We start from the raw sequence: 18,910 nt of genomic DNA on the forward strand, positions 1-18,910 counted from the left end.
GGCAGTGATACTAAGGCAAGGAAGGAATTTGTGCCTTGGGGAAGTTTTAACATAAGTTGGTAAAAATAAGCTTAGCGGGTCTTTCATGCAGGCCCCCACATCTGGACCCCAGAGCTCAGAGTGGGGAAGGAACCCTGACACATGCCCTTTCCCAATGAAACAGATTCTTATGGCCAGTCTTGCATGTGGGCTATTGCTGAGTTTACTGTGGATCTCATGTTTCCTTAGTCAGTGATGTGCCAGTTTCTAACTAATTCTAAAGTGCCTCAAGCATTAAGACAGCTATATGACTCCAAACTCTGAGCCATCTAAACAGGATTAATCTCATTGCAAAAACTCAATATTGTGGTGCCAGTGTTTTGTCTCCAAAGGAACACAGGCACACCCACTGTAACAAGTAACCTCCTCTCCTCTTTGGTGTATCCTGCTTTATTCCTTGCCCCCAGGATTCTTCCTGATGCCAGGAAGTATGAGTCAGGTGAAAGTGCAGAGTCAACTACTCCCTGTGCTTGGGCTCTTTATTACTTTGCTGTTTAATTTGGAACCACTTCATTGCTTCTTGCTCAGGGAAAACTCCCACTGATTTAATTGAGGGCTGTACCTGAATTAAGAGTTCTGATCAGGTCTCTTTGATTGAAGATGGCCAGGCAGGACTGAATCCAGCAATACCTGGCTCCAAATATAATCTACTGGTTGTCAAATGGCAAACATGTCCTCAAAACAAAGGGAGGAAACAAAACAAGCTGCATCCGAAGAGTTGTTTTATGCATTCTGTAAATGTTGATGTACGCTTTAAACCAATACTTTGTTTGCACTGTATGCAGAAAAGAGAAAAGCTGGACTATGCAAACTCGCAGTGACATCTAGCCATGCAACCCACTACAAATCTGAGAATAGGCACTGGAATTTCTCCTCCTTGACCTTAGTCCTCTTAGATAAAGAGTATATGGGTCTGTTTCTGTCTGTCATTGACACTGTTTTTACATCAATGGAACTCCATGGACTTCGGTGATGTTGTTCCTGATTTACACCATTGTAGGTGAGAAGAGAACCACATCTTAAGTTTTTACACACATTCTACAGATTTCAGAGTAGCAGCCATGTTAGTGTGTATCCGCAAAAAGAACAGGAATACTTGTGACACCTTTGAGACTAAGGCCTTGGCTACACTTGCAAATTTGCAGCGCTGCAGCAGGGTGTGAAAACACACCCTCTCCAGCGCTGCAAGTTGCGGCGCTGCAAAGCGCCAGTGTGGTCAAAGTCCGTTATTCCCCACAGGGAGGTGGAGTACGGACAGCGCGGCGCTTTGACTACACTTAGCGCTTCAAAGCACTGCCGCGGCAGCGCTTTGAAATGCAAGTGTAGCCATAGCCTAACAAATTTATTTGAGCATAAGCTTTTGTGAATTTGTTAGTCTCAAAGGTGCCACAAGTACTCCTGTTCTTTTTACATTCTACAGAGATATTCAGCACCCAAATAGAAGCCTCCAAGAGAGAGGCAATACACAGCAAGTAATTGGCTGTATAGTACATAATATGGTTCTACTTCTTATAGCATGTTCATGCTGGTGCTGCCACTTGATGCCTCCAACATTAAATTAGTATGTCCATGCATTAAAATGTTCTCACTGGATGTGAAAGGCCCATGCCCTGGCCAGAAGTCTGCCCCCGCCCCCAAGACCTGAGATCAAATGAAGAAGACAATGGGTTGGGTTCTTTGTTATCTCTCCTGAGAAATGCAGTTTAGAAGGCACAACCCCTGAATTAGAGGTAGGGGGAAAGGTGCAAAGAAGGTGTAAGGCTACCACTTGGATTATGGTCAGCTGTGGGGGCTGGAGTGGCCTCCATCATAAATTAGAGCGGCCCCAAGGAACCTCTAACTGATGGCAGCCTTGTGCAGGCTGCTTCTGTGGTACCATACAGCCCAGAATCTCTGTAGCACTGAGTGCTACCAGTATGCCCCCTCCTGGACCTGCCCCCAACATATCCAGTGCACTGGGGTCTGCAAGGTAACAGACAGCATAAATCCATTTATAGTGACCCTACAGTATTCCTGCATCAGGGGAATTCTGTCCCAGACTGTAATGGGCCCCTATATGTTGCTGGGGTGGTGGAAGGGCAAACTTTGCCCCATATTTATTTTTATTTCTTCTGTTAAATTGAAGTGAAAATGAATTGCCAAGGGTATCTGTCTAAGGGTGGTGGGACCTGATTAAGGTCCCAAAGTTCTCCAAGCTTCAACAATTCTGGTTGTTGTTGTATTGGCTGCTAGGTTTAACTCTGAAATGGCTGTTTGAGTAGCACAAATTACAGAGAATCCTCAGCTATATACTTCTGTGATGGGGTATTCATCCCACACCAGCCGGAAGGGGTTAAAACCAGCTTATGGAGGCTGCACAGGTGGCAGCCAATCAGAGAGAGGCTGCACAGAGCAGCCAATCAGGACCTGGTGGGTTCACATAAAAGGCGCTATAGGGCCAGAGACAGTAGCTACAGTCAGAGACGGAGCCCCAGGAGTGAGCACTGTGTTCCTAGTGGGTTGCGGGAAGGGGTATTACCTTGGACGGAGCAGTTGCTGTCATGGGCCAGGGAAACAAGAGGGAGCTCCTGCCTGGGTGCTGGACTATCTGGCTGAAAGCCCTGAGAAGAAGATGAAGAAGGTGCTGGGGCCATGGGGGAATGGCCCAGGGAATAGAAGCAGCATTAAGTGAAGTTAATATCTTCAGGGTCCCTGTTGAACTGAGATACTTCCCCACTCTCACCTGCCTGGATAGGCAGGATACACAGATGGTGACATGGGTGGAGGGCTGAGCCACAAAGAGGATGCTGTAGTTCTTGGACTAAGGCTGGTCTGTAGATGGAGACAATGATGGGAGAGGCACCACCTGGAGAGGGTGCACTGATGGATGGAGCTAATCCCCATGACAGCCAGCAGGAGGCACTGCTGTGGTGAGTGAACCCCATCAGAATAGCTCCTGTTTAAAGCTGTCTCCCAACTGAAACTGGATCAATGTTGAAAATAGCTGGAAACAAACATCTCCAGAATCCTTCTCTTGACCAGTTCCATCTCTGGCCACCTTATCACTGTCACTGCCCTCAGAAACCCAGAGACTACATTTAACTCTATAAAAACAGCTACCTGCTAGAGAAAAGGAAGCCAAACTCCTTTGTCAGTTGGTACATGAATGTAATGGTATCCCTGTCTGGATGTGGGGCTCTGGGTTTGTTTCTGCTTGTAAAGCTGTTTTAATTTTTTTAAAAAATCTTCTAAGAAATAGACTTTTAAAAAGCTTCAGGAATAAACTCTTGAGGAAATTACTTGTTGACTAACTTTTTTGATCGCTAATGCAGCTGACCTGCCTCATTATGTACAAATATACCTGAATATTTGCCCAATAAAGATTGCATGTCTTTAAAAACAATTCTCCTCAGTCCTTATTTTCCATCATGAGGCAGTGCTTGATTTTAGTGGGATAATCCCTTCCAGCCATTCCATTGAAAGGAAAAATACATTTATAGCACAGAGTTTAAGCCCAGGAAAAAAACCCACCAGATCATCTAGTCTGACCTCCTGGATATCACAGGCCAGCAATACCACCCAGTACCTGCACACTTAACCCAACAACCAAAATGAGACCAAAGTATTAGAGCCCACAGAAGACTAGCCTATTGTGTGCAACAGTGAAAGATGGGAGGAACCAAGGTACACAAAAGTCGCTGCAGTTGGCAGGAATTGATTAAATGAGATAACCCTGGCAAGTGACTGCACTCCATGTGCAGAGGAAGGCAAAAACCCACAAGATCACTGCCAAATTTATGGAGTATTGTGTCCAGTTCTGGGCACCGCATTTCAAGAAAGATGTGGAGAAATTGGAGAGGGTCCAGAGAAGAGCAACACGAATGATTAAAGGTCTAGAGCAATGGTTCCCAAACTTGTTCCGCCACTTGTGTAGGTAAAAGCCCTGGCGAGCCGGGCCGGTTTGTTCACTTGCCGCATCCGCAGGTTCAGCTGATTGCAGCTCCCAGAGGCCGCAGTTCGCTGCTCCAGGCCAATGGGAGCTGCTGGAAGCAGCGGCCAGTACGTCCCTCATCCCGCGCTGCTTCCAGCAGCTCCCATTGGCCTGGAGCAGCCAACCGCAGCCACTGGGAGCCGCGATCGGCCGAACCTGCGGACCTGGCAGGTAAACAAACCAGCCCGGCCCGCCAGGGGCTTTCCCTGCACAAGCGGTGGAACAAGTTTGGGAATCACTGGTCTAGAGAACATGACCTATGAAGGAAGGCTGAAAGAACTGGGTTTGTTTAGTTTGGAAAAGAGAAGACTCAGAGGTGACATGATAGCAGCTTTCAGGTATCTAAAAGGGTGTCATAAAGAGGAGGGAGAAAACTTGTTCATCTTAGCCTCTAAGGATAGAACAAGAAGCAAGGGCTTAAACTGCTGCAAGGGAGGTTTAGGTTGGACATTAGGAAAAAGTTCCTAACTGTCAGGGTGGTTAAACACTGGAATAAATTGCCTAGGGAGGTTGTGGAATCTCTATCTCTGGAGATATTTAAGAGTAGGTTAGATAAAAGTCTATCAGGGATGGTCTAGACAGTATTTGGTCCTGCCATGAGGGCAGGAGACTGGACTCGATGACCTCCCGAGGTCCCTTGCAGTCCTAGAATCTGACTCTATGAAATCTACCTGTTGGAAAATTCCTTCCAAACCCCATATACAGTGATCAGTTAGACCCTGAGTATATGAGCAAGAACCAGCCAGCCATGCACCTGAGAGAGACTGCTCAGTGTAACCTCAGAGCCCTGTTCTGCCCTGTTCAGTGTCCCATCCTGCCATCTCTGTTGCTTCAGAATAAGGAGATAAGTCCTCTACCTCCTCCCTCCCCTGCAAGGGGCTGGCTGAAGCCCTGAAGCATGAGCTTTTAAGAACATAAAATATAAACTGGAGGTGAGCCCCAGGGCTGCTGAGTCCTGCCCCTTACCATCACAAGCAACCCCATCAGACAATTGCACTCATAAATGTGTCCCATTCACTCTTAAAACTAATTAAGTTGTTTGCCCCCAGTCAGATCTGACACACCTAAGCTCTGGCTCAAACAAGAACTGCTTATGAATAAAGCTCTATTGGGTTTGTTTGGATTTCTGCTCTTAGCTACAAGAAATAAATACAATATGCTGCAGGCTCATTTCAAAGAGACTTGTCTAAATCTTGAGGGGTTTCACTCCAGTAGCAAGGAAAACCTTCACGTCTCCTAAATACTTCAGAGATATTTATAAATTACACAAGATTTGTAGAAATTTAAGTGAATTTGGCAGAGGTCCACTGAAGTGAGTTAAACGGTGAATATGAGGGAAGGAGATGCTGTTTTAAGAGAATAATCAAGTGAAAATAAAACAAAATGAGCAAGAATGATTTTTCCCCATCACTGATAGGAGGAGAAAAAAAGAAGAGACTAAAGAATGATAAACAATGTATTTAATTTAAAATTCCAGGGCCCTGATGGAAAATTCTTGAAGTCAATTGGAATTTTTCCATTGACTTCAATATGCTCTGAATCAGGGCCAAAGGGTCTAATTCATTTCACACTGAGGTAAATGTGAGTCTTTGACTTTAATATGACTTGGATCTGGTTCTGAAAGGATGATATACTTCTACCCCTGCCAGAGTTACTATACTCAACCAGACCAATTACAGCCAATTATCTTTTCATTTGCCTGGTTGTTACATTTTTCTCTTACATATGTGTATAAATGCATTAAACCAGTTTAAACTGGTCTTAGTAATCATCAGCACCTATCATAACTTTTCTATCCCATTAGTGAGCAATAAACAGATACAGCGGGGACTGTAAATACATAAAAAAAAATTTCAAATAAGTTGTGGGGGTAAAAAACAAGGTCTGATTGTGCAAAACATCCAACTTTTGTGTCACCAATCTTAATACTATTTATTATCATAAACATACTACTCATGGTGCTGTACTACCTAGAATAACATGTGTTTGTGACAGGTTGCCCCTTTAAGGTGCCACTTGATGTACGGATACCACTGAGCCTGCCTGTTCTGCCAGCCTGGGCCCCCTTTGCCCCATCTTGCTGAGCCAGGTTCTTAAGCCTCTAGCACACACACAGGCAGGACCACACCCAGCTGCAGAAAGACACAGATACTGAGATCAGCTCTGGGAAGACTCAGCTTAAGGGACTTGCCCAGCACTCAGGTGCCCACCTGCTGGGGAGTGCAGACCCAAAGGTATATTGTTTTGCACTGTATAGAACAGTGGTCCCCAACGCGGTGTCCGTAGGCGCCATGGTGCCCGCTGGGTCATTTATGTGTGCCTGCCTAGTGCCCAGCAGGGGAGAGACGCCACGGCCCTGTGCCTGCCAGGGACAGAGAACTCCGGGGCTGCAGGCTGTGGGTGCCGGTGTTCTCTGTCCCCAGCTGGCGCGGGGCTGTGGCTTCTCTCCAGCTTCTCCAGGGCTGCAGGCGCAGTTCTCTGTCCCCGTCAAGGGCAGGGCCACGGCTTCGAAGCCGGAGAGAAGCTGCGGCACCGCCCCTGCTGGGGCCAGAGAACTCTGGGGCTGCAGGCTGCGGGCACCGGTGTTCTCGGTCCCCAGCAGGCGCGGGGCCGCAGCTTAAGCCAGAGAGAAACCGCGGCCCCACTCCTGCTGGGGACAGACAACTCCGGGGCTGCAGGCTTCATTCTGTATTAAAGTAAGAATAATAAATATATTTGGACCAGCAGTTCAACAATGTTTTACTTTTTTTAAATAAATAAGATGAAAACTGTTTGATATTTATTTTGTAAAAACTCCTTAGTTTGGTACACCCAAGGATAACCTGAGTGCCATGGGAGCAGAGATGTGAATCTTGGGTGGGCTGGTAAGTTGTTACCTGGTCCTCCATCTTGTATTATGTTAGCTGCTCTCTCAGGCATCGACCCTGGGGCCACAATGGGGGCAAGATGTAGAATAAAAATTTCAAAAGCATCTAACTGACCTAGGAATCTAAGTGCTGTTTTCAAAAGTGAGTTAGGCACTTTGGAGTCTAAATCTCATTGAAAATCAATAGGATTTAAGCTCCTAAGGCCCAGAACCTCAAAGGTATTGAGGCACCTAACTCCCATTTTCACATAGGCTACTAAGTCACTTTGCACATTTGAAAATGTCACTTGCAGTCTTGTTAGGTGAACAAGAGAAGTGGGTGACTTTTAAGGAGCTACCTACCACATTTGCCTGCAGATGTGGCAGCACATTTTCAGTGTTTGCATGGATAGATCTGGGTCCTTCAGTTTATGTAACCAAATTGTTTGTCTCTTCTGTTGCCTATCCCCCTGAAATAGTTTGGCACTGCTGAGGGAGCCCCTTCAACTTGGAAACACTGATATAAGATAAAATATTAAGCCATTGGGAAAGAGCTACTGCAAATAGAAAAGAAGTTTGCACTTTAATTGATGGAAATTAAAAAGATTACAACAAATAATTTATTTGGTTTCTTATGGGCCCATCTCCAAAACTCCCAGACACAAATTAATTCAGGATTGCTGAAAGTGACATAGAAGACAACATGATAGCTGTACAGGCTTCAATCCAGTTCATGCTAATGTAGTTTAAGTACACTTGGCCAGTGTAGACCAGATATAACTATCAGAGGAAGGATGCTTACAATTGATTTTAGACTCATTGGGATGAATTTGGTGGGCCTTGGATTTGGGCACAACCTTCTCCCTCTTTCACTTGGGAAGGTGGCAATAAGCTGTTACAGAACTGAAGAGCGATAGGAAACCAATGTTTTCATAATTTTTTAAAAATGAATGTTTTTTTTTTTTTTAAAACAAACCTCCCCTTGTAGTGTTTTCAACTCCAGTATTAGGGTAATGAAGAAACTTGGGAAGGAAAGATGGCCTTGTGATAAAAGCTCTCAACTAGAAGGCCTGGTCTACGCTAAAAAATTAGATCCACCTAGCTACATCACAGGGCTGTGAAAAACTTCATGCACTGAGCGCCACAACTAGGTTGACCAAACCCCTCGTGTAGACATGGCTATGTCAATAGAATAATTTTTCCACCAATCAACCTACCACCTGTCTGAAAAGTGGATGAACTACATTGACAGGAAAACCCCTTCTGTCACTGTAACAAATGTCTATACTATGACACTACAGTGGCACAGCTGCAGTGTCATACCGGTGGCACTGCAGATATACCCAAAGTTAGGAAATCTGGGTTCTCCGATGGGCAACCTGTGGCAAATCAATTAGGGCCTGATCTTCAGAGGTGTGCATTGAATTCAGTAGGTATTGAGGGCGCTCAGCGCTTTTAACATCAGGCCTTTTACTTTTTCTGTGCCTCAGTTTCCGCATCTTTGAAAAGGGGACTACAACACTCTTGTGAGGATGGTGAGGGTTGATTCATTAATGTTTGTAAAGTGATTTGAGATCCCCAAATGGAAGGTGATAGAGAAATGCAAAATATATCAGTGCATGAGAACTTAAGTGAAACTAACTCATTGGGTTTTTATTGTCCAAGCTGAAAGAAATGCAAAAGTACAAAACTAGAATAAATGGTAAAAAGTCAATGAGAGTTTTATGTAACTTTTTGGACCAGGAGCAATGTCTTTCACCTGTCCAAAAAGTGCCATGGGGTTGCAGCTAGCTGGGTATGAAAACAAATACAAGTTTTTCCTTTGTAATAATCTGAGGTGTCACTTCCAAGGGAGGTAAGGCAGGGGTGGGCAAACTTTTTGGCCCAAGGGCCACATCTGGGTACGGAAATTGTATGACTGGCAATTAATGCTCACAAAATTGGGGGTTGGGTTGAGAGCTCTGGGGTGGGGCCGGAAATAAGGTTCCCGGCTCACGGGAACTGCAGATGCAGCACCTGGGGTGTTGGCGTGTGGAGCCCCCTGGCTGTCCCTATGTTTAGGAGCTGGAGAGCGACCTGCCGCTGCTTCCAGGAGTCACCGGGGCAAGCCCTGGACGCACTCTGTGGCGGGAGCTCAAGGGCTGGATTAAAACATCTGAAGGGCAGGATGTGGCCCTCGAGCCATAGTTTGCCCACCCTTGATGTGAGGAATATTGTTTTTAACACTGCCTTTGTACAGCTTGTCCTGCCAGAAAGAGCTTGATAGCACTGAGTTTCGTTGGCCCTTGGGCTAAGGCCAGGGGTACTAGCTATAGGAGGAGAAGTAGAGCTAAGGGGTGGGAGGAGGAGCAAAGATCAGTAACAGAGACGCCCAGGGAGGCAGGCTCTGGTGGCTGCACTTTTATCCCTCCTCCCTTAGCAAACCTCAGGGTAGCCCTGCCCGAGCGATCGCTGTTTAGTTCAGGCACGACCCCCCACCCCTTGGTGTCTCCTCCTAGGAAGGGTTAATTGCCCCCCCCCCCGTGTTAGCGCCAGCCGCTTTGCAGCCCCTCCCCCAGCCGGGACCCCGCTACCTGCCCCTCCCCGAGCAGGGAGCGCGGCGCCCCGAGATGCCCTGTCTGGAGACAGGGTAGAGCCTGCCTGGAGCTGGGAGAGGAGCCTGGAACAGGAGGTAACGTGCGTCTGCAGGGCTCAGCAGCCCAGCCCAGCCCGCGCCGCGGGAGCTGGCTCGCTGCAGAGCACGAGGTTGGGTGGGGAGGGGGCGGCAGGTTGTGCAGTGCAGGAGAAGTCGGCGCCTACCACCGCGTTGCACCTCCCGGGGCGGCAGGCAGGTGGGCGCACGCGTGCAGCGGGGGGACAGGAGGCAGCCTAGGCCTGTGCTGGGGAGAGGGGCAGCGCCAGGGGCAGCCCGGCCGGTGCAGGCGGGGGGGATGCGCCCAGCTCCGCCCTGCCTTGATGGGGGCGTCTCTTTCGTGCAGAGGCTGCGGCCCCCAGTAGCGATGCCTCGGAAGGCGGAGAAGTTTCTGCAGATCGCCCCGCACTCCCTGGCCATCGTCCTGAGCCCCGGGGCTGCGCTGGAGGCGGAGCAGGAGGACGGAGAGCGGCAGCTGCCGGGGGAGCCGCCTGGCGATGAGCCCCCCCAGCTCGGGCGCCACCACATCGGCTACGAGATCTTCGCGGACTTCAAGCAGGAGAACATGCAGCACTTCTGGAACCCGCGCGTGACGGCGGCCGTGGCCGAGACCTTCTTCCTGGGCTGGCTGGACGAGCAGGTGCTGCTGATCCAGGGCAAGGAGGAGCACCTGGAGGTGCTGCGGGAGGGCTGGACGCGCCGCTCCCTCAAGCCGCCCGCCGGCTTCCGCATCAAGTGCCTGGGTAAGTGCTGCTGGGCTCGCTGGTGCCTCGCTCGGCTCCCGCTTGCCAGGAGGGCGAAGTTTGTGCCTAGACTCTGCAACTGCAGCTCCCTCCCCCCAATACACTCAGTCAAGCCCTACACAGAGCAGGTCTGCAGGACGTGGTTCTTGGAAAGCTGGTACTCTTCGGTGCCTCTTTCCTACAGGTACACGCGTTGTTGCTCCTGCCAGTGACGCTCACTAGAGGTAGCAATGGTAGGAAATTCTGGGTCAAAAATCCTAGTGTAGTTAAAGCCAAAGTGTGTGTGTGTGTGATAGATATGTGAGAGGAAAGGCAGCCGGAATGGTGCTGATCCTGAATTGTGGGTGAGGTTGATATTAAGGTAGCCCACCGTTCTCTTTGTTGTTGGCCCGTTCTTTTTTCCTTAGTTTTCCCTCAAGTTTACACATTCTTCAACTGTGCTTTGAATAAATATCCAAATCAGTTATATTCCCTTCTTTTAATCAGCAATTCATGCTTTAGCAGTTGGGGTCAAAAGTTCAAGTAGTACACTAGTTCCTTGATATAATTTAGGCACAACCACCTCTCTCAACATCATTGTTCTCTTATCTCCAGCCAGGTTCAATGAAGGATTCCCTGTACCAGGCTCTTCCTTCTGGTATAATGGATAAACTTTAATGCATTTGCCATTCTTTAAATTGCACAAATCTCTGTACAATGCCAAACCTGTTCTGAGCAATGATAAATAGATTGTAAAATGTGCAGTACCGGAGTGAGTTTATCTTGCATGCTGAGATACATTTCAAGGTATTACCTTTCTACCAGATAAGTGCATCAGTACAAAGCCACACTAGTTAACCACTTAAACTTTCTGTGCCTATTCTTTATTTAGTGGTGCTGTGCACTGAAAAAGACAATTTTTATAATTTTGCTTTCAACATATATATATCCAGCAATGTTTACTATGAATAAAAATATTGTGGTTAAGTGCTAGGTTTGTGTTTGTTCTGGATTTTAGTGAGTTTGGTAAGCAGTAGAAACTATGGACATTTCATTGTGATATTCCATTTTATCTTTATAATCTCAGTACTTGTTAAACTTTTAAAGGACTAACTATTTGGAAACCATGTGTTCAATAGTGTTTTCAAATTCTCAAAACATTTGCCTCTACAGAAAAATAAACATGTAAGCTGTGCAATTCTGGACATATGAGTGATTTTTTTTTTAAATGTTACTTTATAAAGATGCATACAACTTATTTTAAGTAATTTGCATTCAAAAGTATTCCAAACAGGCTGTTAGTTAATCCAGTAATTGTACTAGGATCACATTTCTTGAAATGTTTTCTCTTTAGAGAGTGAAATTAAAACTGTAAATTAGACATATTTAAAAAAATGCCTATTGCTGTTTGAAACATCAGTTGTACTTAGTCTGATTCTGTTTTTTTTCACTAATCCCTCAGGTTCACTTATATCACAGGTAGTCAATAGGCAGACCACTGGCCAAATCTGGACTGCCAGATGCTTTTGAACGGAACCAGAAATTTTTATTTATTTACTTATTTTTATTTTCTCTGGAATCTGGACCTTGACTATATCTTGATCAAGAAATTTAGACCTTGACAAAAAATAATCGACTACTTCTGACTTATATTGTAGTTTCACAATGAAAAGATGAATACATTGATGGGGGAACTTCTGAAACCTGACAAGTTTCCAGATACTCCTTTAAAACATTATTAAATGTGGGTGGTGGCACTTGAATTAAGGTTTGACCTTTAACTACCCTGCTAGAGTAGTAGTCAGTTAATTACAACAGAAATAGTCCATAGTTTTATAATCTGTAGCTACAATGTGTGTGTGTGTGTAATGTGGGTGTTCTGGATGGCTTGAGTTTGTATGTGCCAGAATAGGTATTTTTTTTTGGTAAAGAAACAAAGGATCAAACTAGGAGTGAATTTCTTTTGCAATTCAATAAATGGCCTTTGAAACTAATTGATGTGTCATGTTTTGATGAGTGAAGTTCTAAATAATGGTGCCTTTCCCCAAGAGAGAGAACCTGCATTCATGCAGTATTTCTGTCTGTAGTCTAGGAATTAGTGTATCCTTCTGAGTTTAAAAAGAGCGCTTTTTGTTTTCAGTATTTGTTCTAACTTGCTAAAGTACAAGAAATTAAGCTGTGACTCTCCACTGTGTTTTGGGACAGTGAAGGATGACTCAGGAACTGAACTTCTAACAGGTAACTACCACCTTGGGTAATTTACAAACTGTAGCTCTGACAATTTCACTTACAAAGGGAAGACCTAGTTTCAGGATTTTATTTACAGGTGTAAATGTTCTATTGCTTTCCCTGGTTAATATGGTTGACTGTGAAACAAGCTACTTTTTCTTTGTTCAGCAATTCTTTACCTCTTGTACTTTAAACAAATTGTCTCTCCAAACAGCTTAGAGTTACACAATTTTTAACCTGAGAGCATCCTCATATCTTTTTAAATAAGACATTTCCTTTCTGGTGCGAATTGCCTGAGTAGAGTTACTAGGGGGAACAAAGTTTAAATGTCTTGTTTTTTGTTGCTTAAAATCTCAACCTCAATTTGGATTTAATATAACGTTTTGGTATTTAATGTGTCTTGTCCCCCTTTCCCCCTCTTTAGAGTGTTCAATTGCTGTGTAATAATTGTGTATTACTGTAACAGTAGCCCTAGTCATAGATTTGGACCACACTGTGCTAGTCACTCTACAACACAGAATGAAAGATGGGCCCTGCCCCCAAAGAGCCTACAATCTAAGTATAAGACTAGAGGCAACAGATTAATTCAGTTAGATGGGGAGAACAAGGAAACAATACTGGTCACATGATAGGCAGTGGTCTCAGCACACCAGCAGCCTAGCTGTTTCTTATCAAGCTTTTTGTAGGCATCATTGTGCAGGAGAGTTTTAAGGAGGATGAGTTAGTTATGCAGATTTTATGGGGTGCTCCTCCCAATCATGAGGGACAGCATGGGAGATAGCATGAAGATGCTTGTTTGAAAACTTAACAAGTGGGCAGTGGAGGCTGGCATCATGGACTGATTGTAGGCAACTGTTGACAACTCAGTAGCAAATGAGAGATGATAGGCAAGATGGGGCTTTGACTGTGAAGGGCCTCAAAAGTGAAGATAAACATCTTATCTTATATTTGGTGTGATAGAGAAGGGGGAGCCAGTGGAGGGATGAAAGGAGAGAGGTGACATGGTCAAAGCAGTGGGCTAGGAAATAATCTTGGCAGCAGCATTCTGAATGGATAGGAGCAGGGCAAGACTGCATTTGTCAAGACCTGAGAATTCAATGATCAAGATGAGAGCCTGGATGAGAATTTTAGCTGTGGGGATGGATAGGAAAGGTCATCTCTTAAAGATGTTATGCAAGCAGCATTGGCCAAGATATAGACATAGCCCGGAAGGGAGGACCTAGAAGGACTAAGCCCATGGCAAGCCTTATATCTTAAAAGTCAATTGATGGGCCTGTTTCTCCATATTTGGCAGAAATTCCGTCTCACCCACGCCAACCAAGGGTATGTCTACCCAGTAGCTGGGAGGGTGCTTCCCAGTGTGGGTAGATACCTATGAGTTCTGCTCAAGCTAGCACTGGGAAATAGTACCCAGGTGAGATTGTACGTGGGTGGCTAGCCTGAGTTGCTTCCTGTGCCACTGCAGCCATGCTGCTATTTTTAGATGCTAGCTTGGGCAGAGCTAGCATGTCTGTCTACCCATGCTGGGAAGCATCCTTCCAGCTGCTGTTTAGACATAATCAATAGGGTTGTGAGGGGTAGTATAGGAAGTCCTCTCTTGCTGGTGGAAATGGTGCCCTCCTTCACCCTCTTCAAAGGGGGGGTGGAGAGGGGAAATGATGGGCGGGGGCTCACATAAAGCTGGGAATTGGGACAAGAGTTGCCCTAAATGTCAGCAGCCAGCAAATGGTTGTATATGTGGAATCTCCCATCCCCAGCTGAAAATGGCTATGTCTTTAATTTAAAAATCAAATGGGCCTGAAACCTGTTCCTTGTCTTCACCTACTCTTTGGAGTTGTCTGCTGGGGTTAGACCAGCTGATAAGGTAGTTTTGTGGTTCCAGTAGGGTCAGAGAAGTGGGGCGCTTTGGTGGGAGGCATGGGCAGACCACGTTTAGGGATTAACGGGGCTTGTGTGGGGGAGGGGTAATGGTGGCAGCGTCTGTTTTATTTTGAGGTGGCTGTGGAACTTCAGCCTCTATAGTGCCAACGGTTGTTGGATGGTGTCCTGTGACTCTAACCTTACTAATCTGATGCTGTGGTTACATAGAATGAGAAATGGAATGTAAACAGGTAATTGTATCCTTCCCATATTATGGAAATATAACTCTAGTTCAAAAGTTTAATAAGTAGCTTTGCTGAAGTGTAAATAACATGCATTTTGTGGTTTTAGCTGATGTTCTTTTGCATTTACAAATACCAGAACCTAAAGTTGGCATGTGATTTAACCCCCTCCAACAAAGCATTTGATATAAACTATGAAGTTACAATTGGAATGTATGAGAGTGCCTGTATATGAAATATACTTTTAGTTGCAATTAATAAGATGGGAAAGACTAAACTGCCACCAAGTGCATGTGTGTGACAATTTCAGACCATTTGTAGAGAGCCACACTTGCATGTACTGTAATGCTTTTAGAAGTTTGAGAGCAAAGAAGCTATATTGCTAAAGAAGCAGCAAATCAACTGGACTAGTTCTGGGGCATTATCATCTGTTTAAATGTGTAATTGCATTTTCAGCATAATTAGGCGCCTAAAGTGTGAATGATTTGCAATTTATTTAAGACTTCTGATGCTTTGTTCTCCATTTCTACAGGTCAAAGCACTGAGCAGTAGACTTGAAACTGAAAATATTTAAATTTTAATTTTTTTTTGTATTTTTACATACTCTAAACCAATGACAGAATAAGCATAACCAATCATATATTTTATAGTTGGTGAGTGGATATTTGGGAGCTGAATGGAAAAATCTAACTAGAACTTCAGTGGCTTTTAGGTCTGAGGCTAGAGCTATTCTATTATTTTGGAAGTGATGATAGTAGAGAGACCAACATAAGAACAGCAGGCTGCTCAGCTACTGATGTGGCTACGACAATGCAATAATAGCATTGAACACTTGCTGTGGTTGACCTCTGTGCTGTCAGTTACTTCTCTCTGTGCCATGGCAGGACAGCCATGTAATCCTGTGAAACACAGTGGATTCAATTCCTGCTAATGGTAGTGGTACTTTTTACTTATTTTTGCATGTCTGGACACTTGATGAGGAGGGTTATAACTTTCTGCCCCACACCAAGATGGGTGTGCGTGTGTGGGAGAGGGCTGTGGGTGGGGGAGTGTTGGAGGAATATGCTTCCTGTCCTGGAGCAATCAGTGGGAGAGGACGTGTCTCCCCATTCCCTCCCTCACTTCCTCGACTGCCATGTGCAGGAGGTGTCTCCTTTCTTTCTCCTCTGTGTTCACATAAATGGCAGGCACAGGTGTGTGTGTGAGGCTGGAGAGGCCCAGACAGGTGATCAGTCTTCCCTTCTCTTATATAATGTAAGTGCTAACATTGTGCTGTGATTATAGATGCACCCTTGTTTTTAGGGTTTAGGTGAAGTTGCTTAAATCTGTGGTGGTGGTCTGAGGCCCAGGACTGGCTTGTGGAATAAGGTATCCAGGGTGAGATTGGAGACAGTGGTTCAACAGAAACTGTTGTTTAGGAAAAGGGAGTGAAAAACTTCTGTTGTATGTGAGAAATTAACAGAAAATGCACAGAACAAGAGGAGAGATCTGCATGGTGTCTATATAATTCCTTTAACACACCCAGATTTAAAAACAAATAGCGTTTCATATGTCTGAAAACACAGTTTCCAGTTCAAGAGCTGGGGGTGACTGTGATATTGCCAGTGCTGTGCTGGTGCATGTGAACCAGAAAGAAAATGGGTTTAAGGTGCATGTGGGATTGTAATGTCCAAGTATTCTAATCTGTGCAGTAATGTAGGATCTTACCCTATTCTAGTGTAGTACAAATAGGGTGACAACATGCTTAATACTGTACTTGCAATGTTGTGTCTCTTAGGAGTGTTCAGCGCTTCTGTTGTAGCTTTCTTACACTAACTGGTTATTGTAACAGCTTGTAATGCTTCCATTTTGAAGCTTAAAATGATCAGAGTTATTCAGGTGTTAGGAAATTATAGGGTGTGTCTAAATTTCTGCCTTGGATGGAGAGAGAGCTTTGGAAAACATTTGAAGACTTGGAGCAAGCTGAGTCTGGCATATGAAGGGTGCTGATAGGGAAAATGGTTACCTTATGTGAACTAATAGCTGCCAGGCATGGAATTAATCATGTGTGGTAGAACTGATTGCAAGCTTTCTTGTAATTTTGCAATGTTCTGTAACTTTATGTCTTTAATGAGTGTTATAAAATTAATGCTAGAAAAACACTCCCTATTTGACACCCCTTTCCTTTGCCTCCACTATTTAATCTTTGTTATCCTTGACACTGACCTCTCCTCCTTTCATGCCCCCTGTGCCAACACAAATCAGCCTATTGCTACCTCACCAACGCTGTTTGTGGGTGTTTCCAACTCAGCGCACACCTTTTCATGTCTTCATCTCCTCTTGCATTGCCTGTTTGTAACTTCCTCCTTTACTGCTCATGCTTGATCTTTGAGTCCTAGATGTTATTTGAAAGGCTTTCATACATTTTATGGAAAGGCCATGCCTTTTTATAAGCACTGTATTAACAGTGGTTAAAACGAAGTTACCAACCTTTACAATCACTCTTTTGGTCCTGCCCAAAAGTAGTCTCCCCACTTAAAAGCTGATATTTGAAACTGAATTTTCAAGAATGTCTGAGCAATAATTAAACTAAATAGCACCAGTTAGCACAGTCGGGTCTATTGGAGCATTGTCCATTGTTTATATGCTACCATGCATAACAGTGGAGAGGTTATTATTACAGCTTTTTGAGTTGAAGCTAAGTGCTCCCATTCTCTGCTTTCTTCCCTCCCAACGAAAAATTAACACCCCACTAATTTAGCTTTAGAAATTCTTTCACGGTGATTTTCTAGTCATTAGTGGTTGACTGTAGGATGTGTAGGCTACTAGACATTAAATGCTATTGATTTATAGCCAGTCATAAAACATGTATTTTCTTTTTCTTAATTATCTCCTTTAAACTGTGAAAATTTCTTTTCAATGCATGTGTGTTGGATTTCATAGTAATAAAACCTCTGAGGAGGAGGTTACCACACACTCCTATGCACCCTTTGTGTGCCTCTTGGTATTGCCATGGGAACTAAGGGGATTTTGGCAACATTTTTCACCTCTTCCCCTGAGCTGAGCAGTGATCCTCAAATAAGTTTTATTTCCATGAAGCATTTATTAAGATTTTAAAAGAAGAATATAACAAGAGTAACAAGGTAGGGTGAACTTTTAAACTGTCAGTATGATGGAAATGCTAAGGAATTTGTCGGAAGTAAGATTCTCCCCACTCAGGCAGTACTTCTACTAAGAAGTGTAGGATCGCGTAATGAATATATCTTGTAGTTTCTCAGCGTGGGGGAGGAAGAAAGATTCCTAGGTAAGAGTGGGGGAGGGAGAGGAAGAAAGATTGATAGGCATTTGCCATGTATCACTTGTTAGAAACAGTTCCATAAGCTAATATTTTGATCACCTGGTAGCGGAACCCTCCTTGAGCTGAGTAACACAAATTGGATTTGTGCATTTTCCGTACTTTAAGCAACCGTATACGGTGTGTTTAGTTAATCATGGTTTTCAGTACTTCACTGGGAAAATAAAAAGCATGAATGAAAAATAAATACATCATCATTTTTCTTCTCTCACTCAAAGCAGCTCCTGATCCAGACGCAAAGCCAAATACACTGGTGCATTGTATTCATTGTACAACATGAATAAAGGATTTATAAGGTTAATAGGCAGATAGCACTGTATCTCTCCCTTCCCCACCTCTCTTCTCCCCCCCCCCCCCCCAGAGAACAGCATTATATACTAAAGAGTACTTGGTGGTGATAACTTCAGTAGTAAACTCTTTCCATACTGTCCAAGCTTTTAGTTCAGCAAATGTCCTGTATATTCTAAGGAAAAAATGACGTTGAAAGAAAGTTAGCATTAAGTGAAGTACTTGGAGGTCGGGATATGCCAAAGTGAAAGTTGCACAGGCAGCCGTAACACTTTCCCACCATAGTTCTTCTCCCTTCCACCCCCCAGAATTCATAAATCTCCCTTGGACCTGTGTCTTTTCAGTTTGCAGGTTGGATGGTGCACAGTGAATGAAGCAATTGTTAGGTATTATTCTCACTGTTCCCCTGCCTTATTTATGATATACCATTCAACTTCCACACTGCACGACCCTCTGGATCCCTGACTGAGTCTCTGTGCCCCGTCTCTTTCACTGCTGAAGTTGGATGGTGTGTGACAAATGAGGCAGGGATTCTTCAGATAAATGTGCCAGTTATTATATGACCCTTGTGGAAGGGTGTGTGTGTTTCTGTCTCCTGTGATCACTGCTGTTGTCTGGATGCCTACTAGCTCCTGGCACTTCCTGTTGGCATAAGAGATCACAAGAATTGGGTGGGGTGGGGGGCGGGACCGGTGGTCTTTTCTGTATATCTGTGCACATAGTAGGCGGGCACTTTTGGAGCGAGGGAA

At 44.6% G+C, this 18,910-nt stretch overlaps 2 protein-coding genes across 3 annotated transcripts in view; both read left to right on the forward strand.

Annotated features, from left to right (window-relative positions):
- Positions 1–8,923: 8,923 nt before the first annotated feature.
- Positions 8,924–11,406, forward strand: LOC120406642 (storkhead-box protein 1-like). The gene is made up of 3 exons (XM_039541648.1): positions 8,924–9,057; positions 9,833–10,229; positions 10,824–11,406. The coding sequence occupies exons 1-3, from the start codon at positions 9,022–9,024 to the stop codon at positions 10,877–10,879; spliced, it is 489 nt and encodes a 162-aa protein (XP_039397582.1). The 5' UTR covers positions 8,924–9,021; the 3' UTR covers positions 10,880–11,406.
- The window catches only part of STOX2 (storkhead box 2), a 205,655-nt gene continuing 197,030 nt past the window's right edge, over positions 10,286–18,910 (forward strand). Inside the window, exon 1 of one of the 2 annotated variants that reach the window (XM_039541647.1) lies at positions 10,286–10,413. The gene's annotated coding sequence lies outside the window, so the exon portion shown is untranslated. The remainder of the gene's footprint in view (positions 10,414–18,910) is intronic. The other variant, XM_039541645.1, reaches the window with a different exon arrangement.

Source organism: Mauremys reevesii, linkage group 5, assembly GCF_016161935.1.
Source record: "Mauremys reevesii isolate NIE-2019 linkage group 5, ASM1616193v1, whole genome shotgun sequence".
Taxonomy (NCBI): domain Eukaryota; kingdom Metazoa; phylum Chordata; order Testudines; family Geoemydidae; genus Mauremys; species Mauremys reevesii.

Excerpts from the sequence above, each read along its gene's own strand:
- LOC120406642 (XM_039541648.1), top strand. The coding sequence starts at position 9,022 with ATGTGGCCCTCGAGCCATAGTTTGCCCACCCTTGAT. Across the intron at positions 9,058-9,832 it reads ATAGTTTGCCCACCCTTGAT|AGGCTGCGGCCCCCAGTAGC; the intron begins GTGAGGAATATT and ends TCTTTCGTGCAG. Across the intron at positions 10,230-10,823 it reads CTTCCGCATCAAGTGCCTGG|CCAGGTTCAATGAAGGATTC; the intron begins GTAAGTGCTGCT and ends TCTTATCTCCAG.